This window comes from Podarcis liolepis (genome assembly GCF_965112155.1).
Source record: "Podarcis liolepis genome assembly, chromosome: 9".
Taxonomy (NCBI): Eukaryota; Metazoa; Chordata; class Lepidosauria; order Squamata; family Lacertidae; genus Podarcis; species Podarcis liolepis.
Window position 1 is genome coordinate 20516004 of NC_139564.1, and position 12207 is coordinate 20528210.

A 12207-nucleotide genomic window follows, 5' to 3' on the forward strand; every position below is an offset into this window, starting at 1 on the left:
AATGCACCACTATCAAAACAGTTTTAAAAATAGTTAAAGAGAAGAGGAGGTTAAGGGGTGATATGATAGCCATGTTCAAATATATCAAAGGATGTCACATAGAGGAGGGAGAAAGGTTGTTTTCTGCTGCTCCAGAGAAGCGGACACGGAGCAATGGAGCCAAACTACAAGAAAGAAGATTCCACCTAAACATTAGGAAGAACTTCCTGACAGTAAGAGCTGTTCGACAGTGGAATTTGCTGCCAAGGAGTGTGGTGGAGTCTCCTTCTTTGGAGGTCTTTAAGCAGTGGCTTGACAACCATATGTCAGGAGTGCTCTGATGGTGTTTCCTGCTTGGCAGGGGGTTGGACTCGATGGCCCTTGTGGTCTCTTCCAACTCTATGATTCTATGATTCTATGAAAACAGTAAGATCAGAAATTCAAGTTCAGGGGCATGGCCCCCTAAATACATGTGACTTCAGGAGCTGGAGGAATTTTTAAAATGTCCATTGGTGGAATGCCAATACTGATGGGGCTTCTCATTATTCCCCAACACTAGTGTCATCAGTAAAAAAGCAAGTATTGGTGTTACTATGGGCCGATAATCATCAGGCCATGGCAAAACTAACCAGTTTCCATTTGCTGATCATAATGCCTTTATCAAGCAATGGAGTGGAAGGCAGTTTTTCAGATAAATTCTATTTTGATCTATTTTTAGTTATTGTTATCTTAACTTTGTGAAAGTCTTGGATTATTGCTGTTACTTTTTCTTTTTGATTCTTTTCTTGTTTTATGGGTTTTTCCCCTAAACTGCTTTGAGGGAGGCTACAATCCAGTGGTTTGTAATTTATATGAAATAAATAAATAAGAAATGAAATTCTGAGGCTGAGAGCTTAAAAGGGGAGGGAGAGGAGACTCGCAAGGCCGTGCATTTGACAGGTGGAAAGCCCCTTTCAACTATGTGACAGCATAACAACCAGCTGATGAGCAGACGGTACAATCCTGCTGGCTGCAGGGGTCTGCTTTGCCACTGTGCTGCGTGCAGGGAAGAGGCTGGGGAAGCAGATCCCAGCAGGACTGAAAAGGGAGCAATGAAACCATCTAACCACAGGATGCTGGTCAAGGAAGAGGAGGAGAAAAAAAACCCCAGCTACCTCTTTCATGTTGGGCTAGTGCCTGAGGTCAGTTGGTCTCTCATTGTTGGTTATGGTCCCAATGGTAATATTGACAGCTAATGCAGGAGTCAATTGGGGAGGGGGAAAGCAAGTGAGGTGGGCTTAGCATAGGTGGGTGCTTTCCATAATGCAGCAGAGGTGACAGTGCTGGCCATGGACTAGAAGGTGGTAGCAGAGACAGTTGGGACCTGAACCACACTGAGCTGGGACATGTTGGAGGCAACTATCAGAGAGGGCCAAGGCAGAATGGGGAGGTTGAGCATGCAGTTAATTCATAGCTCATCATCTCTTCTGCAAATTCCTGGGTCAACAGTGAGACAATTGACAACACTGTCCTTTGGCCAGAGTTCTAATTCTTCATGGTACCATGTATAATTACTATGTACAGGATTTACAGAAGTCATCTGCAGAACATTTTTTCTCATAAATAGTAGTTGTTTCAATATACAGTATCACATCACCATCTTGATCAAACTGGCATTTTGTGCAACTCATAAGGGCAGAAAGACACTGATCACCTTATATTTATGACCATACTACTCTTTGACCTACTGAATGATAGCAATTAGTCTTCTTTAAAGAAAACCAACATGAATATAATTCTCTACTTCCAAATAAGTGCAGGATTTTTTTTAAATCCCCATTAAAAAATATCTTCAACATTTTATGAATCAAAGCAATCACAAGTCTTGCATTTAAATGTGTGTAAATGGCAATTAATAGCTGCCAACTGCTGAGTTTGAACTGATTACTGTGTCTCATTTTGCAACAGTTTCAAATTTATTTATATGAGCGCATAAGTTGTGCAAAAAATAAATTGACTTTCTAAACAGCAAGATGCAAAGAGCTTAAGCAGCTGGCTGCTGGAGGCATATGTCATATTTTCCTTGCTGTAAATGTTGCTGTAGATTTTTTGCATAAAACATGGGACCAAAATAGATTAATTCTGTTCACATTTTGGCATTGAGATCAAAAGGTGAAAAAGACTTCCTTCAAGGGAGGAAGAAGCAGTTACAGCTTTCAAAGCTGACAGTCTGGCTGACGCCTACAAAGTTAGGCTGCTGTCAGGAAGTATCCTCGCTACAGGCAGTTCAAATATTCAGATGACCAGTGCAAATTCAAGGTGGTATCCATTTGACTCATAAGGAATGGGCAGCCAAGGGAGAAAGAGCCAATCACTGAGCAACATATTGTGCAAATACATAATTAGGGGCTGTACAAAGAAGGGCCATCATTCAGTGGTATAGCACATGAACGCTTCCATGTTTAATCCCCAGCATTTCCAGTTAAAAGGGTCTTGGAGAACTGCTGTAAGCCAGAACAGAGAATACTGGGCTAGACAGACCAATGATCTGACCAGGGCTAAGACACCTGCCTATGTTTTGGGATGGACATATTTTTAAAATTAAAAAAAGTCATGGGCATTCTTAGCACAGGTTATGACTAGGGCAGGACAATATATTGATATATCATCCAAAACCGTTTTGAAGCTCATATCGTGATATCGATTTCATAATTTTGACCTGGCAATATATCGTGAATCACGATGTGTGTGTGTGCTATGCAAAAATCAATAAAACCAAGAGCGCACATGGTCTCTGTTCCCTGGGATTATAGTCTAAGAGGAGAGGAAAAAGCTAAAGAAGCTGGGCTGTGCATGATTAAGGGGATCAAGAATAAAATTAATCAGGAATTAACACTTTAAACATTGTGTGGATATTTATATGGCAATGAAAACTTTGGGAAAGAGAGGATATGAAAGAAAGTTGGCTTGATCAACCAAAAAGCAGAAGTATTTCAGATACAGTGATCACTACAACTATGCAAGAAATACGTGAGAAAATGAACCATCCTAGTAGCGCCATCTTGCTGGTGTTAAAGACCTCTGAGACTGGCACAGGTGGGAAATAAGAGATATGAGGATGAGAAAGGATCAAGGCTAATGAAAAAGAGAAGAAGCTGGAGTGAAGATGCAGTGAGGGTCCATGTCCACACATCATGATAAATCATACTTTTTCCTTATTGTGGTTTAATGAGAATTTAGCAGCATGCTGGTACACACTGCCTGATCACTCTCACTTTGCTCCTCCCCTGGTATAAGCAGGACAAACAAACCAATGAGAAACCATGGCTTCAAGTTGGCTAGCTATCATGAATTGTAAGGGAGAAATAAGTCATAATCCCAGGTTCAGATGTAGGTAGCCTCGTTTGTTTATGCCCCAGAAAAACAAAGAAACCATATACTTTGCATACAAATCCATATCTAGTCCATATAACTTGCAGAAACAAGTTTAGCTACTTCTGTCTCAAAGCCTTGGTCTGCAGGTAACAACTTTTAAAAATGAATAATATATAGAACACAGACACTTTACAAATTCCTGGAAGGATAATTTACTGTAAGAAAAGAAAGAAACGTGTAAATGATTAGAGAGTCTCAGCTCTACACTGCCATATGGCATCACAGCATAAGTTGAACATAAAATACAATTAAACTACTGTACAGCTAATAGGGTAATTTATTTCATAAAATGAATATTAAATTCTCACGTGTGAAATCATGCAAAAGTTTTCAGTAGATAAACACCTCAGTCAGCAGTAACTACCAAGTCCTTTTGCTCAGTGATAGCCCTTTTATATTCTCACTGTCTTTGTCGAGCAAGTAAAGCCAGGATTACAATTGCCCTACAACTGAATTTCATTTATTCCTAACCAAATCCTAGGACCCAAACGATTTGGTTAAATGAAATTTTAGTGCAATTGCTTTCTTTGATAGGTAAAAATGATTTTGATTCAAGGCAACAGATGCAGGATGGGTAATGAAGTGAAATAGGTGAAACTTACACAAGTTTTGAGGGTCTCAGGGATAGACAAAGAACAATCACACAGCAGGGTCTGCAATGATGCCTTTTAAGTGAAAACTGAAAGCACAGCATGAGTGACATAATGTTTCTGAAATTTGAAAAATAACCAGACGAAGCCTATAAGCTTTATTTTTTTACTCTGACAAGTATATAAATCTTATTCCTCCATTAGCACAGCAAATGAGGAAGAAACTTACAGGAATGCATCGGGGATTGTTTCATTTTAGAACAATCTGTTACAATTAGAATTTTCTCAAACCATGCAGGGCTTGATTAGCATGTTAATGATTGGCTGAATTCTAACTTGTTTTGCTTGGGCCAAGACTGCTCAACTTCTAAGAGGAATAGAGCCACAGCACAGCGGCAAAGGACAATGGGTTTAATGTAGAGGAGTCTCATCTTCAATCCCCAGTATATCTACTTCAAAGTATGGTATATCAGGTAGCAGGGTAAGAAAAACTTCATCCTGAGACTTTTAAGAGCCAGCGGCAATTGGAATGGATAGAATGGGAATAAACAGACTGATATAGCAAGGGTATGTTCACATTATTGCCTTAGCACAGTGAAGTTCATCAAATCACAATTAGATGGGCTCAACTTCCATGGCTGAAATCACTACCAGGAAGTAGGATAGCCATGCGCCCAACATTACAGGAAGCAGTCATTACCGGAGGCAGGCACCCACATCACCTACTCAGTTTCTTCCAACTATAGTGAGATGTTTTATATTTCTATTTAGACTTTTTTTTTCATTTATGCATGTAAATCTGCATGTGCTAGTTTTATGCAAATCTGCACTATCTTTTGTTGGTGCTGCACTGAATTTTCTCTTTTCCAACTATGTGTAAGCCGCCCCACCACCACTCTTGGTAGGGTGGCCATCACCAAAGCAAGAGGGCAAAATACTATACATATTTGCATAAAAGTTTGCATATGCACACGCACACAGTAAGAAATTATTAACCAGCAATTCCTATTGGACAGAATCACGAATGGGTGGTTTCTACTACTTGTGTTTCTGATCTGCTGTTGATAGTGGCAAAGCTATAACGTTCAAAATGGAACCACTAGAGTCTTTTTTTTTTGCTGCCATCTGCTGGGATATTTTAAACCCATTTTTATTTTCAGAAAAAGCAAACAACACCAATTAACTGTTTGCATCTTAGGTAAAAGAAAAGGTAAAGACAAAGACAAAGACCATTAACCAAATTTTGAACTTGTATCGATCTTTGAATTTTCTCTATGTTGCAAATTTGTTGCTGCTGCTACTGTTTAATTTCAACAAAAAATATTGCTTGACTGTCTCACAACTATTTATGTGCATGTTGAGTGATTGGAGAGAAGACAGCTAAGCAAATATCCAAACAGGAGACCAGGTTTCCTGGGATAGAGGCTCAAGCCAGAACTGAATACAAAAGACAAAAAATAACTCCTAGATGCTGAGACCAGAACCCTTTGTCTTTTTAGCCACAGCTCCCTTCTATCAGCCAAGAGCACTTCTGGAACTGGTACACAGCTGAGTAGAAAAGCCCTGGGAGAACAGACTTAAGGGAAGTAAACAGTCAGGAAGGAACAGACCATTTATTTGTCCATCTAGCTCAATATTTCTGGAGATGTATGCAAAGCAGATTCTCTACCACTGAGCTACTGGAGAGAAGAGGGCTGTTCTGCCTCTTCTGCTATTGCGAACAGATAACCTGTTTCAGACCTTTTTCTATGCAGCTTAGACAGACGTGCTTAGCACATGAATCTGTCTTCCCCCATGCCTAGTTTGGATCCCAAACTGGATTTAAGAGTGCTAAGGAGCTTGAACCTTACTAAAGAATTAGAACAGGTGAATTAAGCTTGTTTTTGTTTTTATTTTATTTTAAGCGAACAGCTTCTGTTTAACTGAAGGTTAGCAGTATCAAAAACGCAAAAGCTATTTTGGAAGAAGGAAACAAATTCCTTTGTGATCTGTGTGGTGTTAAGTGGATTATGGAAGGACAATATTGAGATGGGCAGACTTATAGAACGATTTGCAAGCACTCTCTCCCCATAACTGACTATTGCTATTTACTTGTGATAAACACTTTTTTATTTAAATGATGCTCTGTATCTCTCTGTGATACAATGCACTATTAACAGTCTAATGGCAGCCTACGACCAGTTCTCATTATAGCAGCATAATAATAGTGGATTACATCTGATAGCTTCCTCGTCAAATTTAATAGGAACCATTTTCACTACAGAACTTTATAATTTGTTTTTAATCACATAATAGCATTGTGAAGCAAACGTGCCCTTTATACACTTTGGGGAATAATTTTTTTTTTAAAGACCTTACTAGCTGTTCTGCACATATATATATATATTTAAACCCACAAACTAACCACAGTTGCTGGTTTCCTCATTACTATGGGAATCCTGCTTTAAGCAAGGAAATCCATACTGTTATTTTTTGGGGAAAAAACAAAACTGAAAATGAATAAATAAAAAGTAATAAGGGCCTATAATCTTTTTCTTTCATGAGCCGCTGCTCTGCACTACACGGTAACTAGAACTGCACCAGATTTTTGCCCAATGATGTTCTGGGAACCTCACAAAATGATTAAGGCGGAAACCATGTGTCAGAAGCTGCTGGCGTCTGACTGTGTGTGCCTGCCTCATGTCATGAACCTTTTAAACCAGTGTTTCCCAAACTTGGGTCTCCAGCTGATTTCAGACTACAATTCCCATCATCCCTGAACATTAGCCCTGCTAGCAAGAGATGGTGGTAGTTGTAGGCCAACAGCAGCTGGAGACCCAAGTTTAGAAAACCCTGATTTAAACTGTAGGTGGCCGCCTTCTTAGCAAACAACTTTCTAGACCAATTTTGCCTACCCATTGAAAGTTTTGTTGCATGAACAAGAGAACAAATGACTTCTTTTTTTGGCTGAGCCTTGCTTTAACAAGCTTCCTATCCTCTGGCATGCCTCTTGGCTCCAATTCCTTGTTTGTCCTCTGGTCCTGTTTATTCTTTGGTCTTGACTCCCAGCTTTTTTCTTGATCCTGCACTGTAATTCGTCCTTCAGTCCTGCCTTGCTCATCAGTTCCAAATATTTGCCTGTCTAGTGGCTCCTGGTTCCCAGTTCCAGACTCACCTCAAAGTGCTTGCTGCCCTCAGCACAGCCCAAACACCATGTCACTTCAAGTACATGTCAAGGGGGTCTCAGTTCATGAAGCTCCCAATGATTGCCAGAGGGAATGGAGAGCCAAGATTTTTGATACAAATTCAATTTTTTATTACTTAATAAAAGATCATAACCAGTCATTCAACAGTACAATAAAAACAGCTTAATATAGGATTAAAATATATTAAAGCATAAATATCATAATCCATTACAATCGAAAACCTTTATGAAGCACTGAGTTATAAAATCCTGGGATATAATTTATTCTTTAAATCAAGTTTACTCTGAAACAATCGGAGTATTATTTGACTTTCATTTACAGTAAAACATTTTCATGTATGTATACTAAATATATCTATACTACAGCAGTGCTGTAAAATGACTGCAGAGTCCAAAACAAGTTGTCAGTGGCATATATCAATATTTATTCTCTTTTCAAACCACAGTTTCTATCTCATTTTCCATATATATCTTTCTTGCTGAACATCACTATTTAGTAGATATTTAGTCAAGGATTTCATAGATATCCACATCTCTTTTCTTAAGTTTGTTTGTAATAAAATGTTGTTACTGGCATAGTCAACATGGAGCTCATTTCACGGGACTAGACTAAATTTCTGAGCATCTGGTCTTCATTATATACTAATGGGCTGTCTGTTAAGGATATTGTAAAGCAATTAATTGACAGAAAGCACATCCTTCCCCACAGGAAGCACACAAATGGCAAAACATATTATTATAGATCCCCTTTTATCAGATAAAGACATTCTGTGGCATACAGTAGGGAAACCAATGCTTTGCAGATAACTCCATGTAAGTGTTCTAAGAGGGTTCCAGTATCCAGAACATACATCTCCACATGTACCAAAAGAAAGTGGAGATGGAAGCCATTCATATAGGACACAACCACGCCACAAAGGAGTGGCTTGGTGAATCCATATAATCATAGAATTGTAGGGTTGGAAGGGATCCCAAGAGTCGTGTAGTCCAACCCCCTGCAATGCAAGAGTCTCAACTAGATCATACATGACAAATGGTAATGAAACCTCTGCTTTAAATTCTCCAAGGAAGAAGAGTCTCCCACCTCTCATGGGAGTCCATTCCACAGTTAAAACAGTGCTTGCTGTCAGAAAGTACTTCCTGATGTTTAATCAGAACCTCCTTTCTTGTAACTTGAATCCATTAGTTTCAGTCCTACCCTCTGGAGCAGGAGAAAACAAGCTTGCTCCAACCTCCATGTGAAAGCCCTTTAGATATTTGAAGATGGCTATCATATGTCTTCTCACAGTCTCCTCTTTACCAGGCTAAACACACGTAATTCCCTCAATAATTCCTCATAAGGCTCGACTTCCAGATTCTATCACACATTGCAACCTACTTCATTGGTTACAATAGAATGCTTCTTCCAAACCTAATCCCGGTAGGTTGAGCAGCAACTTCCACACTATGGATACCAGGGAAGGCCTGAAGACACAGGTGCCCTCACAGGGGCCACACTAGAATCTCCCAGGGATAAGAGATCTAACCACCTCAGGATAACAAAAAGCCTATTACATATACGGGATTTATGGAATACTGAAGGAAGCAAGTAATAGGAGGAATATGTCCGGCAAGGAAAACTTGGAAGGAGAATTTAAGCTCACCATACAATACATTCAGTATTTGAATATATTGTAGTATTAGTCATATAGATTTTTTTCTGCTGTACGTTTTCATAATTTAGGCAGCTATCCTGTAACTACTTACCTGGGATAGAGCACTGAGCTCAGATTTACATCAAAACACAGAATTGCAAATGTACAAATATGATTTCAATGTATCTTTTTTGTTTTTACACACATTGTAATGTGTCTTAAATACTCTACTGAGAAAGGAAAGACATAAATAATTTAAATAAAATTTCCCAGTCTAAGCATCTTCTGTCTTGTATAAGAGATATTTCCTCTCGATCTTTCTTTTTGGGTCTGCTGTCACTGAAAAAAGCCTACTTTTCATCAGACATGGAGCTGCAGAGCAATGGTTTAAGACATTCATAATATAATTTAAACATATGTTTCTCTGATTTCCTTGCCTGCCGCCTACAAAACTTGTCATGTTCCTTTACTCCAAATGTCTCCAAATAAATAGTGGTTGTAATAAATAAATAAGCAGAGGATCACATAGATTAAATTTAATATAAGACAGAAAGAGCTTGGGGAGAGAATGGAAAACACTGTGGGGCTAGATCTTATAGTCTGTGGTTTGGAAGGCAATGTCATAAAGGCAGCAGTCATTACAAATTGCAGAAATCCAAGCCAGAGAATGCAAATGCATCAGGGGTGCTCCATGACCACAATAAATTACCGTAAGTAAAAACCACTAGAGGGTTGGGTGTGTGAAAAGGAAAGCAATATGGATATTCTCTGGTCAATAAATTAATATTTATTGTAGCCTTCCCCAATCTATTCCCCCCTAGATATTATTGGACAACAATTCCCATCAACCATGACCACTGCAGGCTGAGGCTAATGGGACCTGGAGTTCAAAACAGAGAGGAAAAGGCTGAACTATACTTAAACCTTTTTGATGGTGATTCTTGGAGGCCAGAGGAAGTCTGAGCATGTCTGAAATCCCCCCCCCGAAGAAAATGGCATGTGCTTCAGTAGCTGCTACTTTTTAATGTTTGGGGGTTTCTAAGCTTTCTTATTTCATTTTATCATGCATATAAAACAGAGAGAATAATTATAACAATGGATGAAAACTAAAAGATGAAAAACAAAACTATAAAATTGGGATGCAGAATGAGAAAAGTTGACCATGGGTTAAAATAACAAAGTCCAAGGAAAGGCTATCAACATTATCAGATTATCAAATATAGTTCCAGATTTGCCATGTTTGTTACAAGGGTTGCCTTGAAAAAAGATGGTTTTGCTTTATATGTCACAAGTACAGTAAGTGGCAAACAATATAAAAAGTGTCTGGAGAGTCTAGTGCTTGCTGAAATTTCAAAATATGTGTGATTTTCTCCATTATAGCTATATTCCACAGTGAGTGGTACCAAGTCTACCTATTAATGTTTTTACCCAGCATCCTTCTATTGACAATGCCCCTTCAACAGACCCATGCAGAGGTGGGGGGCAGCCAGGTACACTTGCCCTGGGCCTCAGAGGGATAAGTCATCGGGGGGGGGGGGGTGCCAAGGGGCTGCAGGACTTACACTGTCTGGCCCGGACAAGACTCCCACCCCGGGCCTCAGACAAGCTCTGCACATGCCTGACCTTCAACTATCAGATCTCTAACATTCAAGTCTCTAGCTGGCGTTGACAAAAGTAGCAACTCCCATAAGCAATCATTTAACCCAATAAGCTACAGTTCCTAGAACCATTAACAAGCTACAGGACTCTCAACCATTAAAATGGTATGAGTGCTTTAAATGTATGTTGTGGATGTGACCTTAAGGAGCCAATACCAAAGTGCTTAAGTTTTGCTGGATACTCCCAACAGAGAAAGTAAGTATTTGAGCCTCTCTTTTTTGTTTTGTTTTTTGGTCTAATGGAGAATCCAGAAAAACCTAAGCACTTTGGTACTGGCTCCTAAAGGTCCGCATTTTACACCGCTGGTTTTTTCCCTAGAGAATTCCACGTCACCATTCTAGACCTCTGTCTCCACCAGTTACAACACAGCCACGAAACACTGAAACAATATTTCAAGTTAATGAATTGCCTTTTGCTCTTGAATTATCTGACATTTGCTCCCCCAGATTCAGTCTCCAATGTAACAGCTTATCATTCTAAATTTGACTGGTTACACAAGAGAGAAATTGTTGCCATTCAATCCAAGTTTGCATGAGGACTAAGATGCAAAGTGTAATTAACGCAGCTCTTAAATAGCCTCAATTAAACACCTGCCTCTCAGTTACACACCATAGGGAAGGCAGATGCTTATCTAATTAACACCACAGCTCTTAGCCGAAGAAATATGGTATGTGTGTGTGTCAGAATAATTTGACTATTCATATGTTTGTTAAGTTCACAACTGCTTACATCCTAAACTTCACTGGAAATAAGCACTGAATTATTCTCTATTGATGTATTTTTAAAGTATTCAATTTTCTACTGCACTATACCAACTTTTATGCTGTTTCCACAGAATGAAAGAATATGCTGAAGTCTATTAGGACAATGATTTTCTGCAATGGAGTTATATACTTGCATAGAATATGAATATGTGGATTACCTACTATTCTATAATTTGGGAGCATGCAGCATAAAGGGAGAGGAATCAGTCTGGAGACAACTTACCGAGCTAACTCTTGGAATTCTTTCTGTAACTGACGCAAAAATGGCCAATTCCTTCTTCTTTTTTCGTGGTTCTTCAGTGGTCTCTTTAACCTGAAATTTGAGTAGGTAGTATTATGTTTGGGTGCAGGGGAGGTTACATTACAAAGGGAAGTTTGAACGTGTCACTACTTTACAGTTTTAGTAAATATTGGGCTGTTGGCAGAATCCCCAGACTCATTTGCACAAATCAGCTGTTCACGTACAATGCTAGGCCAAAAATCCTATCTTAACAAGTGATTATATAAGCATGAGCTGTATGCAAGTCAGTTGAGCTCCCTTGAATCCACTTCACTCATCCTTTCATGTGAGAGACTCAACATGCCAGAATTCAGCAACTAACCATAGCTTCCTGTTACAAGCATGTTGCTTCAAAACAGGCTAGGGCATGAAGCCATGGTTTGAAAACACCTAAGGGCATATATTTATATGCTGAATCCTGTCATGTTCATCTGTTTGTACAAGGAAAGACTGAAGCAGCTGCAAAAGAGTTATTTGCGCCCACCTGCAGCTTGGGTATATCTTGACTTACTCAAGGCAGGATTTTTGGGTTAGCACTGGTGCTAATACAACTCTACTTGTCCTGGTCTCTAATACACCCAAGAAAAATCCCACTAAAGATTCACCTCTTTCTAGAACTTTATCATAAAAGCACTTAAGTGTGTGCAATTCTACTAGAATTATATTTTATTCCTACTAGGATATAAAGATTTGTTTAAATAAA

General features: G+C 39.1%; 1 protein-coding gene across 1 annotated transcript in view; it reads right to left on the reverse strand.

Moving 5' to 3' along the window:
* The window catches only part of STPG2 (sperm tail PG-rich repeat containing 2), a 211510-nt gene that overhangs the window by 153650 nt on the left and 45653 nt on the right, over positions 1–12207 (reverse strand). The window contains exon 10 of the mRNA XM_083458810.1: positions 11448–11537. Coding sequence (XP_083314936.1) covers positions 11448–11537 — 90 coding nt within the window. The remainder of the gene's footprint in view (positions 1–11447; positions 11538–12207) is intronic.